At 53.9% G+C, this 20893-nt stretch overlaps 1 protein-coding gene across 1 annotated transcript in view; it reads left to right on the forward strand.

Annotated features, from left to right (window-relative positions):
* The first annotated feature begins 4921 nt into the window (after positions 1-4921).
* The window catches only part of TBX4 (T-box transcription factor 4), a 28263-nt gene continuing 12291 nt past the window's right edge, over positions 4922-20893 (forward strand). Inside the window, exons 1-6 of the mRNA XM_044250247.1 lie at positions 4922-5393; positions 6720-6814; positions 6862-7065; positions 7841-7935; positions 16014-16133; positions 17460-17607. Coding sequence (XP_044106182.1) covers positions 4922-5393; positions 6720-6814; positions 6862-7065; positions 7841-7935; positions 16014-16133; positions 17460-17607 — 1134 coding nt within the window. The remainder of the gene's footprint in view (positions 5394-6719; positions 6815-6861; positions 7066-7840; positions 7936-16013; positions 16134-17459; positions 17608-20893) is intronic.

The following is a 20893-nucleotide window of genomic DNA, read 5'->3' on the forward strand; positions in this document are numbered from 1 at the left end:
AATAAAATCTTTTAAAAAATATATTTGGGAATTAACCTATTAATTACCTACCACGTGCCAGAAATTTACATGCATTAACTTAGTCAAACCTCACAATAAGCTAGTAAGTTGGAGTGATTGTATCCATTTTATTTAAGTGTTAAGGGACTTACCCAAGGTCACACAGCTGCTAAATGCTGAGCCAGAATTCAGAACAAGGTTTCAAAACCAAGGTGAGCCTGACACCAAACCTGATGGCTTTCCCCTAAACCAACCCAAGTTGGTTGGTTATGATGATAAATGGTCAATTATTCACTTAGCTAGTTGAGGAGAGCTTTTGTACTCGGAGCTACTCAAATTCACTTTGGAAAAAGCGAACAAAAAAACTGCCTGTCTTTTTCTTTTCTCCATCGGCTGTTTATCAACAAATACTACACATTTCTATTATTTTATGTACCATTAAGAAGAAAAAATATTTATTACACTGTAACACTGCAATGAATTAAACTTCCATTGATTCTAAGATGCATCCCCATTTCAGAGCTGTCAAAATGTGGAAAGAAATGTACCTGTTGGAATCAATGAAACAAAGAATTCCATTCTACTAACAGAGAATGCGTATACACGTATACATACCTTCCCTTTCTCTCTTACATGCTGGCTGGTTTGCCCCGTTGTTTTCATCGCCAAAGGCTTGCCAGTCCCTTCTGTATCTCATTTCTCCACGTCATCATGAACTACTTAATGCTGATTTGGAGTTATCTCCTGTGAGTCTTCAGAAAACCTTGCACTTATAGAAAGTCTCCACTCTAGTTTCTGGAAAGAACAACTCTAGATGCTCTCATTATGAACTTCCTCCAATGATTATCAACCAGTTCTTTCCAGACTCTGGCCTAAATGTAGTCTTCCCATGGTACCTGGTGATTCACCGCCCTCCCTGTACACCATTCCACACAGTAGTTGGATGGCTCATCTGTACACTATTTATTTGCAAGGGATTTCCCTACAGGCTGTTGGGGAGGGCATGGGAGGAGGGCTTGGGAGCAGAAGCTGAGATGTGTCATCCAATTCTCCCTAACACAGGAAACATGACTCCCCAGGCATCTCTGAAACACCAGGGCCTTTCCTTTCTCCACTCCAGGAGAAGGCAGGATTGGAGGAGGATTAAACTTCTCCATCCCTTAGATCTTACTTCCTCTTCCAGGTTTGAGACTCCATGAGACAAACTGGGAAAGGAAGATGGGGTAGCAGAATCTGGTACTGCTAAGGATGATAGGGATTCTTGAGCAGTGAGCCCATGGTGGAGATGGCGTCCGGCTCCCAACAGCAGCAGCTGGCTTTTCCTAGTTGGTTAGGCTTCCACCTTTGAGTGCTGGGTAGTGGGAGGCACTGATCCTGGCTTTCCTTTCCTAGCATAAGAAAAGGGACAAATCCATCCAGGGAAGCTATTGCTTCGTCTTGTTCCCGTCAATCTGATTTTGAGGTAAAAGTCTGGAAAGGAACAGGGGCTCGTTGGAAATGAGTGGAGGGAGGGATGCAGCTCACGCTGAGGACCAAGAGGCTAAGCTGGGAATCCTACTGAGAGGGGACTCTGGAGGGCAGACCTAATCCTGCCTCAGTATCCTGGGCATATGACAGGCTGTGAGGCTTGGACGTAGGCTAAGGTCCACATGGACCTGTCTGCCTGTCGCGCTGAAGGGTCCTGTGTCAAGGTACAGACAGACATAGAGAAGGAGAGGTAAGTGGAGACAGAGGGAGTGGAGAGTCAGAGGCTGGGCAGGGAGGTCTAGACAGTGAGGGGGCCTCCCTTTCTGAGGCACAGAGGCCGGATAGCTCCCGGCACAGTGGTCTAAGCTTCCTAGACTGGAGCGGGCATTGGACTTCCTCCTCAGCTTTCTGGGATTTTGAGGCGGCTGGCGGAGTCTTGGCCCTCGCCGCAGTTTCCCCCAGGGACTCTGCCAAGCCCTGGCACCTTGAAGCCCGGGCCTCGGCTCAGATTCAGAAGCCGGCCCAGCACTTCCCCGCTACCGCGGCTCCAGGCCCGGCCGCCCGGCCTCCTCCCCGCCCGGGCGAAGGGCTTGCCCTCACCCGTGACCTCCGCGGCCGACTCCGAGGCGCGCCAGGCCGGGTCCGGCGCCCGCTGCCCGCTGCCCGCCAGGCCGGGACAAGCCGGGGGTGGGGCGGGTGAGCAGAGGGTCCACGCCCTGGCCGTCGCGCCCGCGCGGGGAGCCGGGGAGCAGTAGCGCGCGGGCCGCAGCGCGTAGGTGTGAGAATGTGTTGGGGGCATGGTCGGTGGACGAGTGCGGGGCTGTGAGGCGCTGTGCGCTCGCCACCCCCCCCCGGGACGTGGGCTTACCGAGCCGCTGCGTGCACGGCTGTGAGCGGGTCTCGGACGGAGGTGTGTGCGGGCGCCGAGCCCGCGGCCTGGGGCTCGGCTGAGGGCGGCTGTCTGCAAATTGGCTCCGGCCCGACCAGGCCTGGCTGCGCCGCGCCTCAGTGTGCGGGCAGCGCCGGGGCTCGGGGCGTGCCGTCCTGGTTGTCCAGTCTTGGTGCGAGCAGTGCGGCCCGGCCGGGCCGCTCTCTCTCTTCCCGCCCCCTCTAATCTAAACCATGCGGGGCTCCCAGCCCGGCCGGGCCGGCGGGGCCCGAGGGCCGCAGGGAGGGCACCAAGCCGCGCGGTGGGGGAGTGCGAGGCCCGCTCAGGGCTCGGCGTCCTGGGGCCCGTGGAGCCAGGGGACCCTCGAGCCCCCCTCCCCGGGGGGGCGGCGGGCGCAGACTGATTGACAGCGGCGACGTCAGCGCAGGGGGGTGGCGGCCCCGGAGGGAGGGAGGGAGGAGGAGGGAGCTGAGGCCCCAAAGTGCAGCGTCGGAGATCAAGGGCCCGCTCCAGAGCCGGGATGTGTCCGGCCCCGAGGGCACGGCGGGCAGCGGGACACTGACCCAGCGGCCCCAAGTCAGTGCCCCAGCCGTCCCGTGCCCCTCGGACCCGAGCCTGCAGTGGACCTCGGGCCGCAGGCGCCTCCGCATGAGGCAGCGCAGTTAGGGTGAGTGTGATTCCGGCGGGATGGGGGTGAGCCGGGCGTGCGGGACAGGGTCTACCCTGAGCCCAGGGTTAGGCTGCAGGGCAGAAGAGGATGAACTGGAAAAGAAGCGAGTAACGGGGCCGGGAGAAGGACCTCAGGGACACGCAAGGCTGCAGAAGGGTGGCGAGATGTGCTTCAGATCAGGCTGCCGCCTCGGCCGGACTCCCCGCGTTTTGGGGCGCGAGCCCTCATCTCCTCTGAATAACAGGATGGATTGGGTCTAGGGACCCAAAGGCAAAGAAGGGACAGCGCCGGCTCCAAAGGAACAAGGTTAAGCCGTGGCAAGTGGAGCGGTAGTCTAGAAACTGGTGTTTGCAGAATAAGAAAGGCCAAGAAGAGGGCCCGGGTACTTGCGGCGATATCGTTGAGAAAGTGCGCGATCGGAAACCTGGACTTCAGAGCCTTTGATGCAACAGGCTCATCAAAATTAAAGCAAGGAGCATTATATACAAATAATTATCGATCATCGAGAATTATCAGAATGTGAGCAATTACCAAAGAAACAGGGCTAAGCGGCAAAACTGATAGTGTTCACACTTTAAAACAAGAGTAAGAGTAGTCAGTCTCCGAACCAAGTGAAAATTGTAATCACAAATGTAAAAGGATTATAGACAAAGTAACTCCAAATATAGGAACAATGTAATAAGAACCATTGTATTAAAATCAATAATAATAGTATAGGAAATAGTAACAAATGACAGAACCATGGAAAAGGGTGAACAATTGAAAATACTATTAAGGGAAATACTAATATTAATAGTACTGATGGAATACTATCATATAATGTATTGTAGATACTCTAATGAATTACTAAATATTAATCAAAATCTTTAGAGCAATACTAATACAAACAAAGACAGCAGCAAGAATTGCTGGAATATTATGACAATTTATTACCAAGGTATTAATAGTCCCAACAACATTATAAATAATGGTAGAGTCATAAGAAGAACCACATCAATGTATTGAAAAATAATCAGAGTATTAGGAACTACAGCAATGTCACCAATTCTGACAAAGTAACAAGGAGTAATGATTTGATGAAAAATAGCCAGCGAATCAAGATCGCAATTATAAATAATGACAAGATATTATAACGATGTGATGAAGAATACCTAGAATATTGTGAACAATTCTAACAAAACAAATAATGACAAAATAAGAAGTATTATAAGGATGTGAAGAAAATTAACATCAATATTGAGAACAATAATATTACAAGTAATGGTAGATAACAAGTTACCGAAACTGTGACAAAATACAGAGACAGAGGAGCCAGCAACGGAAGCATTTTAGGGGTACAGAATAAAAATTAAAATAACAATAGATTACAATGACCTATGGGAATACGATATCTAATAATTACCTGACTATTGGTAACAGTATCACTAAGGTACCAGGAGACCCTAGAATGATGGAGCAGTGACAGGAAAGCACCAACATATTTTATAATGATGAATTAACAAATCAAACCAGTGCTTTGATTTTACAGTATTAAAAATTAAAAGTACTAATAATTTAATGTGCTAGGATATTCTAAATGTCATTGAACTGATCAGAATACTGCTGATAATAGAGATAATTAAAATATTTAAAATAATACAAAATGTTAATTCCCCCAGTGCGAGAAATACAAGATCAGTAATCTAGAATGAAAAGTAAAATGCCCTTCTCCTTAGAAAACGAGTTGGCTGAAAGCGGCAGACGGAGCGGAAGGGCGCCGAGCTGGCGGGCCGCGTCCACGGAGGAGTCGGAGAGTGGGGCGAGCGCTGAGGCTGCGGAGGCCGCTGGCCGTGGGCTCCGCTTGGTGCGGAACCGGCTGTGCACTTCGCGCCGGGGCTCGGGGTGCGAGGGGAACCATGGGGGCCACTCTGGGCCAGTCGGGAGGGAAGAAAAGGAAAACTGCGGGGAGCTCCAGCCAGGGCGAGGGCCGGCTGTCGCGATGTCTGCGTGTGTCTCCGGGGCGGAGAGAAAAGGAAGAAGCGAAGGAGAGCACCATGGTCGGAGCCATGGGACTGGCGTCAGTGGATACCGGCGGCCAAGGAGCTCCATGCACAGGACTGAGAGCACCGGGAGTGAGTCAGATAGCGGCCCTGTATGGCTTCTGGTGTGACAAGTGCCCCGTAGAGGACCCAGTGGCCAGAACGGCATTGCAACAGGCGGCTCGCCCTCCGGGCCCAAGCGGATCGCGGGGGACCAATCGGCTGACCCCAGATATAGTTGGAACCAGTGTATTGGGCCGGAGCCTGCAACTCCCCTCGTGGAGCTGTGTCCCCTCGCCCTGGGGCTTCAGGTTTCCTAGGCTTGGCTCGGAACCGCACGTGGCCCAAGGCGGGTACTGGTGCTAACCATGATGAGCAAGACTTGTTTCCTGCTGCCTGTGGCCAGAGGACTGGGAGGGCTGTCAGCTTTATCTTTATGGGCTTTTCCCAGCCCCAACTTGCCCAGGCCCCTTTTTATCTCCCTCGGTTGCACTTGGCTTGTTTACTTTGTGAGGCCCTGGGAGCCAATGTCTAGGACCTGGGATGGGGAGGCCAGTGGGCAGGATGGTCAGAGGCCTGGGCCTTGGGATGCTCAGGGAGACCCAGAAGAGAACAGAAATAAGACAGGAAGAGAGGCAGCCATGCACACAGAAAAAAGACCCACCAGATGCAAATGAAGGGAAAAGAGCAGGGAGGTGGAAAGGAGAAGCAGAGATAATGTAGGGGTGCATCCATGAGAGAGGCAGGAAAGGCATGACCTGCAGCCTGGGCTCTCATTCTGATATCCCAGGACCAACTTCTAGAAGGGAGCAGGCACTTGGGGCAGCCTGGTGAATAGTTCTAGACACTTGGGGAAGGATGGCTGTGCTTGGGAGCAGGACTAGGTTGTGCCTGTGACCTGGACCCACCCAGCTGGCCTGGTCCTTAGCTGGGAAGGGTCCCAGTCCTTTGCCCCAAAGCAGAGCCCTTTGGAGCTGAAGTGTGACAGAGTGAACCAGCGTATGTGAATGTGTGGGGAAGGCTGTGAGGGCCCTGGCTGAGTTCAAGGCCTGAATCAACGCTGCACTAGGAGAGTGTGGCTGCTTGAAGGACTAGAAGCCCCTGTGAGGGTGCTTGCGTCCCTGTGAGGCTGTATGTGCCTGTGGGAGGGACCCATAGGGTGTCTATGGGAGTGGGAATGGGCAGGAGTGAAAGCCTTTGGTTCAGGAAGTCTTTTCCTGAAGGGAAAAGGGACTTTTTCTAAAAGTCCCTTTTTCTAAGGGACTGCGTGAGGGCAGATGGGTGAGCAGGGACCTGAGCGACTGCCCAGCCCTAGGCCCTTTCTGCAGGTGTGGCGCTTCAGGAGCCTGGGCCCTGCCCTCCTGTCCTGGCTGTCCTCTGGTGCCTACCCAGGAAGTCTCCTGGCTGCCCTGACCCAAGAGTGAGCCTGGACCGTTATTAGGAAACAGCGAAAAGAGACCTAGGCCTCAGGCTCCACTGGAGCCCAGCAGGAGGGAGGGCCTGGGGGTGCAGCTGGGGCAATGCCGAGAGGGCGGTCCTTCCCCTAGACCTGCTCATCACACAGCCCCACATCCTGGGGCCAGCCAGACCTTGAACCGCACACAGACCCTCCCAGGTCCAGAACCCAGAGGGAGGCGGCCACGGTCCTACCCTCCGCATTTTCTCCCTCCCCCAGCTCAGAAGGGGGCGGTGTCCACGTGCGCCAGGGCTGCCTTTACATCCCGGGCCCGAAGTCCCTCCGCTGGCCTGGAGCGGGCTGCGGGGCCTCTGGCGAGTGTTGACCCAGGCATGTGACTCGGTGTGTGCTGTGCCCGCAGGAGATGCTGCAGGATAAGGGCCTGTCGGAGAGCGAGGAGGCCTTCCGGGCTCCGGGCTCGGCGCTCGGCGAGGCCAGCGCTTCCAACGCCGCCAACGCCCCCGAGCCCGCGCTGGCTGCTCCGGGCCTCAGCGGGGCGGCGCTCGGCAGCCCCCCGGGCCCCGGCGCCGAAGCCGCAGCTGCTGCCGCCGCCGCCGCCGAGCAGGTAGGGCCTGTGGCCGTCGGGCAGAGGTTGGGCATCCGTCTGTCTATAGGGCCGCCTGCGTCTGCCAGTCCGCCCCAAAGAGGACAGGACTCGCTTCCCCGGGATCTGGTTGCGTCCTGGACTGTGTGTTCTCCTCCGCGGAGTAGGGCTCCCACTCTGCCTTCTGTCCCTCTTCTGCTTCGCGCCCTCGGGGCTCCTCTGGAACAGGCGGCGGAGGGCACCCTTTTGGCATCGGGGCGAGCTCGGGCCAAATGTCCAGCTCCGACGACGCTGAGAGGGCGGGGGCGAAAGCCTGGCCCCGGGAGGGAAGAGCGGATCCCCGCGGGTGCGAGCCGGGAGCCGCTGTGAGGACGTCCCTAAGAGGGTCTCGGTGATGATGATCACAATGAAAGGAATCCGTCTGTGCACACCCTCGGCCTGCGTGGGTCTGCATAGGGTGTGCGGGTGCGCGTGTCCCTCCTGTGTCTGTGTGTCTGTCCGCAAGCCTGTGGCTACATCCCACTACATGGAGTGTTTATATTTGTGTAGTGTGTCATCTACCCTGACACAGTCAGTGTGTGTCCTCTGCAGACCGCTATAGCTCCAAAGGAGCGGGTTTTAGCTACTTTTTAAAGTTTGAAAAATTCACCAATGGTACGGTATAATTTTATGAAACGAAACCTTCAGGCAAGGAGTCCTGGGGCTGGCAGCACTCTGCATAGTTCTTTGGGCCTGTGTTCTCCGTCCTCAGGGCTCCGCATGGAGCCACATAAGTCCCCTTCCTTCTTGCCCCTAGACCATCGAGAACATCAAGGTTGGCCTGCATGAGAAGGAGCTCTGGAAGAAATTCCACGAGGCGGGCACGGAGATGATCATCACCAAGGCGGGCAGGTCAGCTCTGGGATGTTTACTTGGGGTTTGGAAGATGATTGGTGGGAGCGATGGGGATCCCCAGGAGCTTAACAATCATCTCCGGCTGGAGACAGGGGAGCGATGGGGCTCCCCTTGGACTCTCTGGCCTTAGCCCAGCGGCATCCTACCACCGTGACTGGGCCACAGAACTTCACCCAGGGGATTCCTTCTCTAGGAAGCCCAGAGGGATGGAAGGATGGGAGGGGCAGCTCTATGCAAATAAAATGCAAATAAGGACCTGGGGGTCGGAGGTCCCACTTCAACCACTATAGGCCCCTGTAGGGGACTGCTTTGTCCTCCTCCTTTTGGCGACCTGCCTGGTTTATCAGGATTGCATTGATTGGGGACCCGGAGATGACCCTCAACAGATAGCGGAAGGGGACCTGATGGTGTTTTCCTATTTCCGTAACTTTTCCAGGGCAGCAGGAACCCCAGATCTCTCATCTCAGGGGTGCTGTTCCTCTTTTGCCAGCAACCCCCTCGGCAAAGGGAAAGGCACCGTTGGGCCCTGTGTGTGTGCTGTTTAGGGAGCAGCTCTCGGGTGGCTGCCAGAAATAATGATTTATAAAGTGGAAACATCTTTAAAATGTGCTGGTGTCTGTGGGAGAGAGCCTGGAGGAGAGGGCGAGAGGAGGGAGATGCAGAGGGGGCAAGACCAGAGACTGGATGGGGCCGGGAGTGAGCGGGGCAGGAAGGGCTTGGCCAGCAGTTATCAGTGAAGGAGGATTGACCGCAGACAGAGAAGCTGGGGAGTTCAGGTGTAGGAACTACCCCTCCCCACTTGCTCACATTTGATTTTGGTCTCTGGGGACAGGGTAGGTGTGAAAATGTCCCATTGCCTGGCTGTGTGCCCGTAATTAGGTATTCCAAGGAATAAGGTGGTGAAGCATCAATAGCCAGGAATGGGGAGTCAGACCGCAGCTGCTGGCATCTGTGCAACCCCCAGGCAAGAGTCTCTCCACTCTCTCATCCCCCTCTCCTCACCCCTCTCTGCAAAATCATACATACAGTTGTATGCAAAGCACGTAGCATAGCTCTTGGCACATGTAAGCGTGCCCTAAATGTTAGCTAAAATTAATCGTAATTAGAGAAACGTCTGGCATCCGCTCTGCATTTTTCTTCTACTTTTTAAAGAACTCCGCTGACCTGCTCAGAGAATGGTGGGCTGTTCAAAAGAAACAAAAAGCTGGTGGTTTGCAGTGTGTGGTGTAGGAGTGCTGTGGCCCCTCATGTCCTCTCCCTGGCAGGCATGCAAGGTTTCCTTTGTTTTGGGGGGGGGGGGGTAAAGGTCTGGGCACTTGGCCACCTGCCCCAGTAGGTGGTAAGGGCGCCTGGGGACGCTATCACGAGAGGAAGCAGGGGGCTATCAGAGCCTGAATTTGCTACATTTGGGCAATGAGGAAGGAGAACACATGAGGGGAACCCAGTAGAGGGTGCCACTTGGAATAGTCCTTGAGTTCAGTGGGGAGCCAGGTGTCACAAGCCTTGCCTCTTCCTAGCTGAGTGCACTTGGACACGTCTCTATGCTTCCTGTGGCTCAGTGGTGTTGGGTAAAACAGAGCTGGTGACTGCAGACTTACCTGCCATCCTTCCTTTCTTGGTTACTATGAGACTCATACCAGGGGTCCTGTGAGCTATGTATGGTCAATTGTTGAGTGGATTCCAGGTGTGAAGAGGGGGAATTTATTTCTTACGACTTGTAGAGTTGAGGGAAGGAAAGAAAAAAGAGAAATTTCCAGAATTTCCTTTTTAGGTAGCAGAAATAACCTTGTCTTTTGAAAATAAATGGCCAGCATGTTCTTGGGGGCAAGGCTGGCTTCTGCTATTTAAAACAAAAGGCATTTGTGATTCTCCTTAGTGGGGTTTCCTGCATCCGTATAGGTCCTCCTCCTTCCCTCCCTGCAGCAGACAGACTGACAGACAGACACAGACACACACACACACACACACACACACACACACACTTCCATAGGTGACCAATGTCAGGTAGACGTTTGTACCTGATCTTAAGAGATGGACCTCAGGGAATGATGATAATTTTTAAGTGACTGCGATGAAGTTGGCCAACTACGGTTTCATCACACTCTTTCATTTCTCTGGCGGAACGTTATTTGTACAACAGGTCTAGTCCTTAAGAAAGTCACTAGCCTCGTTGCCCCTCCCCATGGTTCTCACAGACCCTCTTTCCTCCCTGCATAGCTGCTCGCTGACCTCAGAGACCAAAATCAGGGCTCTACCCACCCCCATGATCCCTCCTCCTGCCTCCCCTGACTGGGCAGCCTTGGGAGGCATCTTGTTTTGTTTGGGCTACCCTGTGGACTCCCAGTTCTCTTCTTCATATCTCTACCGGCACCCTTCCTGGGACACCTGCATTTCTTAGCAAAGGGCCTGGACTCTTCTCCTGAACCTTGAATCACAGATTCCTAGACTGCTCGAGTTGGAGGAAAACCGAGGGAACATGAACCTTACCCCAGAGAAGAGAAGGCACTTGGCTCTTATAGACAGAAGCAAGATTAGGCAGTTGCTGGGTCTGCACAAGTCAAGTGGGTGACACCCCACCCCCAGAACAACACCCCACCCCCAGAACAACACCCCAACTTTGAGAGCTTCCCCTTACTGCTTATTTACAAGGCCATTCGATGTGGGGTTGTTGCTCTACCATAGGGACCCTGGCTGGTTAGGGGCATGGTCATTACTATCTGGTTGAGGGAGAGGCAGGCCCTGGAGAAGGGGAACCAGAATATTCTCAAGCCAGTTTGTCTTTGGGTCACAAGCCTCTTGCCTTAAGCCCTTGAAGGTCTGCAGGCCAAGGAGAGAATCATCCCCTTCATCGGATAGTGGTTTGGATTCTCAAACCATTTGATCTGGGGAATAAAATGCCAATCACATAGGGAGACATCAATTTCTGAATGCTCAGTAACCCCTGATGTCAGGTGTAAAATGGGGCCAGAATGCTCCCAGCCAGTCTCTGTCCCTCTCAGCCTCCTGCACTCACAAGTTTTAAGCCGTTTGCTGCAGAGAGCAGACCCCTCCTCTCTCTACCTCCTTCACATAGCCTGCCAAGCTTGATACATATGAGAAACTGCATTTTCTCCCAAACATAGATAAAAGTGAGCTCCACAAAAAATTTAAATATAAACGTCCCAAAAATGAAAATTTCCTAACCGTTTGACTGCTCTCCTCCTAGGTCATGGTTTTGCCACCAGATAAATCTCCACTATCAGCCTTCATAGCCTGCTGAGTTCAATGTTGCTTGTGTTAGTGACAGTGAATTTGCGTTTGAAAAATGAACTACCGATGAGAACTCCTGTTGAACCTGTATTGTTTGTTATTCTGAGGCAAGGATTTGGCCCAGCTTAATCCGGGGCTTCAAAGCCAATTGCCCTCGCTCTGTATACAGAGCGTCAGAGCCCAGTGGCGTGGGTGATAAGACAAGTAAGGGTTGAAGACACTGGGAAAGTGGGTTGGGGAGAGAGTCCTTTGATCTCTTTCTAAAGTATTTTCTGAAAGCAAAAGTCTATCAGAAGGAAGTGTCTTAAAAAAAAAATCTGAGAAGCAACCGATCTCCCAAAACAGCATCCATTCCACACACCCTCACTCCTGCCTCCCACCTCAGGGAAAATATTTCTTAAAAATGCATTGAGTGAATTAGAAAACTCTGTTTGTGTGTGTGTGTGTGTGTGTGTATAAAGTGGGAAAAAATTATGAAGCTTTGCCATGATCTCAGAAATAATTTTACTCTAGAAAGTTTGATCTCAGTATAGGCAGTACCAGCAACACAGGCCCCCCTCCTCCAGCAAACTGAACCTTGGTTGATGGGCCTTAAGCTCTTCCCAGAAATCTCTCTCAAGATTCCCAGACACTAAGGATAGAAAGAAGGGTGGGGTTTTCTGTGGAACCCCGTCTTTTGCCTGTAACTGGTTCCTTTCAGACTCTGGGCTCTGCTGCTGATATATTCTGTTATATATCAGTATATATAGGGATATATACAGTACCCGTGTATATATACGGATATAATTTTCAATGCCCATTTTATTGAAGTGGAAAATTCCTGCATAGAAATGAACGAACCTTAGTTGTACAGCTGTAGAGACTTACACAAAATGAATACCCCCATCAAAGAACCACCCAAATAAAGAAACAGAAGCGAGTCCTCATGAGTGCCTTCCCAACCCCCCACCACTCCCCGCCCCCCTCACAGCCCCTCTCCCGACTTCTCACCCCTTCGATTTGGTTTTGTGCCTATGTTTAAGGGAAGGCACATTTGGCTGCTCCTGGGGTTTCCGGGCCCTCAGAGAAAGTCGGGTGCCGTTGGGTTTGGGGTTTGGCGGCCTGGCTAGGTGGAGAGAATCTGGCTGGTCTCCTAGTTTACTCCCTGCACCCCCCTGGATGGGTGGGGGGCTCACAGGTCAAGGCCAGGAATTTGGCGACGGCTTGGCCGGGGAGCCGGGGAGCCGGGAGCCCCCGCGGGTCTGGGAGCCCAGCTGACCTTGCACGTCCCCTCTCAGCAGCGAGCGAGCAGTTGAGGGGTTGTTGCCAAAATCACAATGCCCCGAATCCCTTGCCCCGCAAGCCTCCCACGCCGAGAAACGTCCAAGGAAGCTTATCTTAGCAGTTCATTCTAAAACCATTTCCGAGTACGAAGTAGATAAAGGCTCCAGCCCGCACCCTTTCAGAGCCTGTTTCATGATCAGAGGAGAAACCCCCGGCTTTCATCTCCTCCCGGGCGGCGGGGCGGGCGGCTTGTTTATTCGCCGGCGGAGCCGTTTCCGCGTGCGCCCGGAGCGCAGCTCTGCCTGCGGGGCCCGGAGCCCCGAGGGGTCGCCAGGGGCGCGGACGAGAGGCCCGCCGGGCACAGGGAGGGGGTAGGGGAGAGGGCTGGACGGCGCGGGACTGGGGGGGCGGGTTGCCGCGGGGTGTCTGGGACGGGCGAGCCAGCGATTCCCGGCCAGCGCGGGCGGCGGGGCACAGTGCGAGCCAGGCGGCTCCGAGTCCTTCCCTCTCCTCCTGGCCCTCCCTCCCCGACCCGCTGAGGTATTCATCCCCCACCCCCCGCCAGGGGTGGTTTTCAGCTACATTTATGTCCTAAATCACAGAAACAACTTACATCGCGCCCCATCCTTTCATAGATTTCAGTAGAGAGGGCCCTCACAGTGGACGGGGAGTCCCGAGGATGCCACAGCTCCCAGACCCATCCTGCTGTCGGTGGCCGGAGCCAAGCCCACCTGGTGAACGCTCCCTCGCTGGGCCTCTAGGATCCAGCTTGAGCCCCCTCTGGCCGGGAGGAGAGGTTTGCAGGCTTCGTGGACCGCACACGCAGCCTTTTCCCCGCCCGGCTGCGCCCTTCATTCTACTGGAGCCGCGCAGGTGGGGAAATGATAGTGCCCAGGGTCCCCAAGGCCTGTGTTCTCAGAAGCAGTCACCAAACTGGACCCTGACAGATGGGGAGATGCTTATTCCGGTGAAAGCAGTGGAACTTACTGAGCCTCAATAGTTCAGCCTGGAGCAGTAGACTTTTGAACCCCTCTCTCAGACCAGATATCCCCTCCCACAGGGGCTCCTGCCCTAAGAAGAGGGGAATTGGGAGGCAGAGGCTGGGGAATACCTTCCTTCCCTGCCCAAGTCTTGGCAAAACCTCCCCGAGGGTGTTTTCTGTCAGGAATCTGGTCCATGGTCAGCTTCTGGGAGAAGCCAAATCACAGGACCCCAGCTCAGTGCCTGGAGGAGCTGGGCCAAGGCTGCTTATAGGCCTTCTAAAAAGCATTTAGCCAATGTCAGCCTGGCCTCCTGAGCCATTGAGATGAAGGGCAGTAGGGAGTAGGAGAAGGGGAGAGGCAGGGTCCTTCACCCTCCTCTCAGTCTAGGTTTGGGAGACTATTCCAGTGGCAAGGAGCCATTTTCGCTCCGCCACCTTGGTAGATACCGGCCTGAGCCGGGAGGGGGTGGGGGCAGCTATATCTGTCCTCTGCCATTGCCACCTGGAGTGATTACAGGAGAAACAGGCTAAGGCTAAGTGCAGGGCACTGGTGCCAGGTCAGCCCAAGCACAGCCAGGGCTGTCCCATTTTGTGGCAGTTTCTGTAACAGTTACAAAATGGTGGCCTGGAGGGGACAGGATTCTTGGCCTTCCCCCAGGGAGGAGGGGAGGGGAGGCAGCTGCTGCCGTCCTCACTTCAGCTTTAGGCCTATCAGGGAAGAGGCTGAGCTGGGAAAGAGGGTGGTGCAGGCTGCAGCTGTGCCCCCAGGCCAGGCAGGGACTGGTAAGCAGGAGGCAGGACTGGGTTCCTGAGCCCTCTCACTTCCCCTGTTCCTGGAGAGGGGGTGGGGTGGACATTTGAAAATGCTTTCAATTGACATCTGAGACAAATTCTTCCACACGGTTTATAAGTCCCTAGACTTGCTGCTAGAACTTCCCTCCTCCCTCCAGGCACGCACACATGCACACATGCGCACTCCACTGTGTACTCAAGTACATGTGCTCGCACATACACAGGGCCAAACACCTCCGGTGTCCCTGGCCCACTGCAGTGCTCTCACAGGCCTTTCCTCCCACAAGAAAGAGGGTGAGCAGGCTGGGGCTGAGCCAGGGGTAGAACTGAACCTCCTACCTCAAGGTCCTGGCCGGGGCTTGCTGTAGGTCTGCCAGTTTATGGAGGCCTTGATCCCTTCTGGAAGCCCTGTCCTGTCCAGGTAAGCTGAAACCCCTGTTGACAAAATGAAGGGCTCCAATCATCTGTTTTGAGGTGTCTAGGGCAGCTTCTCTTGAGGTTACCCTTACAGACTCTCAGCTGAGTGAGGAGGCAGAGGACCACTTGATGGCTTTCCTTGAGGGGACTGGTTGGGCAGGGTCCCAGCTCAGGGGATTTGCTTCCTGACACCTTAAGCATCTTCAGTTAGGTTTGGATCGGCCTCTCTCTTGGGGAAACACTTTTGTGGGAGATCAGCTAAGAAAGGGTGGGGGTGTTGGAGGAGCATTGTGAGGAAGCTCTGTCTGCCCCTCTTGGAGATCCAGTATCAGGGGCCTAGTGACCAGGGGGCAGAGCGGTGCCCTTGTAGGTTTGTGTACATGCTGTTGTTCATGTGTGTGAATGGTGGTCTGGGGAAGCCCTTCTCTAGAATAGTCACTGAGACTGAGGGTCCCAGGCTTAGCAAGGGCTATGGAAACTGGAAAACATCCTATTTTTTTAGTGAGGCCATTTTCGCAGAGGTCGGTCGTCCACCGGTTTGTGGAGGGAGGAGTGCAGTGAGGGCCAGGAGTAAGAGTCACAGATGGACTCAGTGAATCCACACACCAGCCTATGAGATAGGTGGTAATATCCCCATTTTAGAGATAAGGAAATCCAAGGCACAGAGAGATCCAAGCAAGTTGTTCAACGCCTCACAGCTTGCCAGTGGTGGGGCTCATTGGCACAGTGGTTCTAGAATCTGTGCTTTTCTTTATGAGGCTCCTGAACTGACTTTCCCTGGTCCCGGGTTAGTGTGCATAGGCCCAGGCAAGGTCTTCACACAATTAAACACTTTTTCTAAACACTCCAAAGGAATCCAAAGACCTAGCAGCACTCTCCTGTTTTCCCATGAACTGGTTTGAGGCCTGAGTGTTTCCACCTAGACAAGGCCCAGAGGAGACACTCCACTGATTACAGAAGCAGCTGACAGTGACTTTGAGGTCTTTTGCTCTGGCCTCCATAATGGCAGCCCAGAACTTTAGTTGTGTATGGACGGCAAAGGACAGAAGCGAAATTAAGCAGCTAGGTTGGTGTTGAAATCTTCTCTTGTGACCCTGAGGGTTCCTATGCCTTAGGTGCTCACAGCCAGGAGAACTAAATAGTAGGGAATTGTGTTGCATTGGGGAAGCCAGGTAAGCCCTCTTCCTAGACATAGCTCCGGGGGCTCAGAGCATCTGGTGCAGGACTTCCCTTGTGTAGGGGGAAGCTGAGGCCAGAGAGGGAAGGGTCTTACCCAGCTTGCAGTTCTGATATAGGGCCTTCTGTCCCCTCACCCCATGTGCCATCTCTCCTGGTGCTCTATGCCTCTGCCTCACACCTTGGTGCCCCCCAGGAGGATGTTCCCCAGCTACAAGGTCAAAGTCACAGGCATGAACCCCAAGACCAAGTACATCCTGCTGATTGATATCGTCCCTGCGGATGACCACCGCTACAAGTTTTGTGACAACAAATGGTAAGAACCTGGGACCCTGACATCCCCTGTCTTCTCTCGCCACCCCCACCCCACCACCTGATGTTTGGTCCAGGGACTCCCCAATTAGTTCCAAGGATTGCCTGGACCGGTAGACTTGGGAACCAAACTCGCAGGGGCTGCAGGGTCCACAAATGTTTGCCCACCTGCTGCCAAAGGGGCTGGGGCTAGAAATGAGCTGCAGTGTTTGTTTGGTGGCTTTCGAGAGTCTGTTCTCTCCCTCCAGCTGTGGGCTATGCTGTGGGGTGACAGGTGGACACCAACACTGGATGGATACAGGCTCTGGCTGGGCTGCACTGATTGGGTGCAGTCAATCACTGGTAGGGTTGGAGGATGGGAGCTATTTTCTTGGGTGATTTTGATTCGGATGGTTAGCATCCCGGTGCCTGGTCTGTGGTGTCTTCTGCTGCTTTTCCACTTGCTCATTCTCTGGCTGTGAGCCCTTCCTTTAAGCAGTTGATCCACAGTGAGGGGCAGCTGCCTGGTGGTTGGATGAGGGGCCCCCTCAGCAAGGGGCTGGGAGAAACAAGTGGGTTGTAGGGTAAATAGCAAAAAATATTTACCCACCCAGGGGTGGGTAAATAAACATTGGGCTGCTTTTCCTAAGGCCACCTCCTCTGTACACTGTCTATCCCCAGAGCCCAGGACAGGGCTCAAGTTGAGAGAGGGATTGAATGAATTAGTAGCCAGGTGGGATGTGGGTTCCACATTGGGCTGGTAGTAGGGTCAGCAGAGACTGGGTAGAGGCCACAGGATTCAGTGGCCAGGTCCTAGCAAGGGCCACATTTCTATTTCTTCTCTCTTCAGGTTGGAATTATCATTCAGAGCAGGCTCTAGCTGAGGGGACAGTTACCAATTAATTTCTTTAGGGGTAAACACTATATTGGAGACAAGCAATTTGAAAGCTGTCTAGGTCCTCTAAGAAGCTCCCTCCAAATAATATAAATAATAACATTTCAAAATTGAAAGGATAACACATATACACAAGTGCCTAAACCTGTCCACAATATATTTGTGATTAGCCCCATTCTTTGAAGTAAATAATCACATCTGTCTGTAACTTCCCTTTCTCTTTATACTGCAATGAAATAAAAGGTTCAGAGTCGTGGCTTCTCCTCAGCACGCTCTCCTCTGACCAACACTCAAAGTCCCAGAGCCCTAAATTGAGAGTATAGGATAAGCAGTGATTCCCACCCCGCCCCCCCCCCCAAGGTTTATGGGGATTTGCTCTCAGAGGGGGCAGGGAATCTGGGCTTTTCCAGACCCCAGAGTAATCAGCTGCTGTGGTTCTGTCTGCTCTGTTGGCAGGATGGTGGCAGGGAAGGCCGAGCCCGCCATGCCAGGAAGGCTCTATGTCCACCCTGATTCTCCTGCCACTGGGGCCCACTGGATGCGGCAGCTCGTCTCCTTCCAGAAGCTGAAGCTCACAAACAACCACCTGGACCCCTTCGGCCATGTAAGAAAGAGACTGCCTGGCCTTGAGAACCAGTCCTGGCGCACAGCCCCCCTGGTGGGGGGGCGCTGGGTAGGGGTGGCCATGTGGAGACTCCCCTCCGGGGATCCAGCTCCGGGCTTTGGTCCGCGCCCGGGCCAGAGTGAGGAAGGAGGCCAGGGTCTGAGCCCCGCCCCCACCCTCACCCCCCAAGGCCCTGCATCCTTCCCCTCACACTTGCTGGCTGGGTAACTTTGGGCAAGTTTCTTGGCCTTCTTGAGCCTTGGTTTTCTTATCTGGAAACCTTTCATGGTTGTGAGAATTAACTGAGAGAATGCGCAGGAAGCATCGTCCACATGGGAGGCTCTAAGTAAATGGCATCGGTTGACAAGTAAGATGATGATGGGTAAAATCTCTCAGCATAAGTGTCCCCAAATTTGGCCTTGCTGGAGCCCAACACACGTTAACTTTCTTGGGAAAGAGTCACTGATGAGTTTTGAGGCCTCTCTTTGGCATGAGCCATCTGCCTGGCCTGGCAGCCCCTGCACTCTGGAACGGAGGGCCTCACTCTGGCCCTGGTGGCCACTCCTCCCTGGCCTTGCCCCGGACCTGGCTCTTACAAGGGAGACTCTACAGCCCCAGGGATGCTGCCGCTGACGCCCGATCCAGGCTGCTAAAGCTCATTCTTTCCTCATCTGGCTCTGGCAGGCCCACAAAAAGCGTTTTATGTGGAAATTTTTAGCTCAAGTGTGTGGCAAACTGAAGTCTGGGGACCTGGTATTATCCGCCAGGGCACAGGCCAGGCCCCTCTCAGCTACCCATCCTTACTCTGGAAGTACAGAGTGGGGATGGGGTGGGGCACGGGAGCAGCAGAGGCTGCTAGATGCAGTTACCCAGGCTGTTCATGAACTCTTCAGGGTGTGTCTGGTGGTGGGGGACACAGGGGTAGGGCTGGGGGTGCAGGGAGGTGCCTCTTTTATACCTAAATTCTATTAATGAGGGGTTGCATGCATATCAGAATCTTGTGAATCATAGTTCCTCATGGAAAATGCCAGCAGTGGGTCATTTCTGAGTGGTATATAAGACTAGCAGCTCTTGCTTCTAATTTTCTGAGTCTGTACAGTTCTCTTCTGAGTTGGTAATCTAAACAAGCAACTAGGAGAAAGCTTAATTAGTGTATTTAACTCCTGACTTTTCTGTTTTTAAGGGGTGCAGGTTTTCTCATGCGATGCAAGCAGGTGCTGTGGGGCGTGTGGCAGAAAGATGCAGCCCCAACTTCTCGTGGGGGCAGAGACAAACCACCGATCCAATGGAAGGGTGGGCCAAGCCCCCACCTCCCAGAGCACGGGGCCTTTTAACAGAGGAAGAGAAGGGCCTCCTGGGTCTTCCTGGGCACTATCCTGGCCAAGACTTCGCTCCCCATGGGCTCCTACCCGGCCTCCCTTGCTTGCCCAAGTCATGGCACCAACCTGGAGAGGTTAACGAGGGCCTCTGTGGTGGGTGTGTGGGAACCTCCCTGGCAGGCCTGTCTCTGCCCAGCACTGCACACAGGGACCCCATGGGACTGACCACTGGGGTGAGCACAGAGCTTGGCAAGAGCTGGATCTTGGAGTGAGCAGTCCAAAGTACCCAGAGATCAAAGTCCTGGTGAGAATGGTGGAGGCACGGCTGGCTACCATGGTTCCCAGCTGCAGGGATGCCTGAGAGGACTCGTCAAACCCTGACCCCCACCCGTAACCCCTGCAGAAGGTGGCAGGGGTGGGACTCAAGTGCTTGAAAAGTGGGGTTTTTTTTAAGAAGTGGGAGAGAGACCTGGCCTTCCTAGCCCAGCAGTAGATCTTCCCAGCCTGGCTTGCTCCTCGGTGGCCTCTCGAGTCCACAAGGAGTTTGCCGTAATCCTGCATATTGTCTTGAGTCTGAGCCCATGGGGCTGCCTGAGGGGCTCGTGATGTTGGGGGTGCCCCCGGCTACACTCACCACATCTGCCTGGAGCTCATCTTTCCTTGGCGATAGGGATACTCCCCATACTAACTCAGCTCTCTGCAGAGGGCTGAGATGCAGAGCATCCCCCAGCCCTGCATCTGCCCAGCATGAGCAGCTCAGTGGTGACAGCTCCCCATGTATGGTGGCACGACCCAGAGACAAGGCCGTTATCTCAGGGGCTGGGTGTGAAGGAGCTGTCTTGAACCCATACCTGTTCCCAGTCCAGCGTTCTTTTGGCTTCTCCGCCTGTTTTTTCTGTACCCAGGGCTTGAGCTGTGGTATCTTCAACTATTTGGAGCATCCCTGGAGAGGGAGCAGCTTTTGACCATGCAGGCATGGGCTGTGGAGGATGGATTCCTAGATAAGCCAGGTGGACCAGGGCTTTCTGCTTGTTGGCCTGCTCCGGTAGGAGTGCTGAACCCTTCGTCACCCTGCCTGGCTTCTCAGTGCAGGAGCCTGGGAAAGAGCTATGTCAGGCTACGAGTCTGCCCCAAACAAGCCCTTGCTTCTGCACTGCTCACCTCCAGAGTTTCAGTTTTCCTTAAAACCTCCTGGACCTTGAGGCACTTTCTCAACCAAGTGAAGTTTGGACTTTTGGCTTGGGTCTCCTAGTATCTTGGGGATTTTAGCTGTTGCCTTTCATTTGCAGCCCACCCCGGGAGAGGGTTCAGGGTCCCAATGAAGGCCTGGACAGGACAGCCAGTCCTACATACAGGCCAGAGGGACCCCTCAGACCACATGGCCCATGTGTTCTAGGACCGGGTTCTCCCTAGAAAACTCCTGGTGGGTGTTTGTTGCAGTCCAGGAGGGCCCTCTATTCCTTCCTGGGGTAGGTTCAGGGTATTACCACCAGTAATACCCTGGGAGTAAGTTTCTGGGAGTAAGCCTAAACCCAGAGATGGGCAGAAAGGATCGGGGGTGCTGGGCAGCACCTTAGGGCTGCTGCCTTAGGGCCCTAATTCAGCTCCACTTCTGTTCCTCTGCCTAGGGAGGGGCAGGTGCCCATGGCTTCCTACTTGCACTGCCTCCCACCCCCACAGGGTCCTGGGCCAGGACACCAAGAAATGATAAGAGAACCAGCTTCTGGAAATTGAGGAGAGCCTCCCTGAGGTAGGGCCTCTCTCCTACAGCAGGACTTGATGATGGCTGGGTCTTACCTTTTCTCCTGATCTGGAGGCAGGGAGCCAATGGCTGCAGCAGGGTGTGTCTGTGCGTCTGTGCATCTTTGTGTGAGAAGAGAGACCTCTTATGCCCCAGGACTCCCAGACTGCTGAGTTGGGAGACCAGCTTACGATTTCTGACACAGTAAGTCTAACTGTTCGAGAGG

The sequence above is a fragment of the Neovison vison genome, chromosome 5 (assembly GCF_020171115.1).
Source record: "Neovison vison isolate M4711 chromosome 5, ASM_NN_V1, whole genome shotgun sequence".
Taxonomy (NCBI): domain Eukaryota; kingdom Metazoa; phylum Chordata; class Mammalia; order Carnivora; family Mustelidae; genus Neogale; species Neogale vison.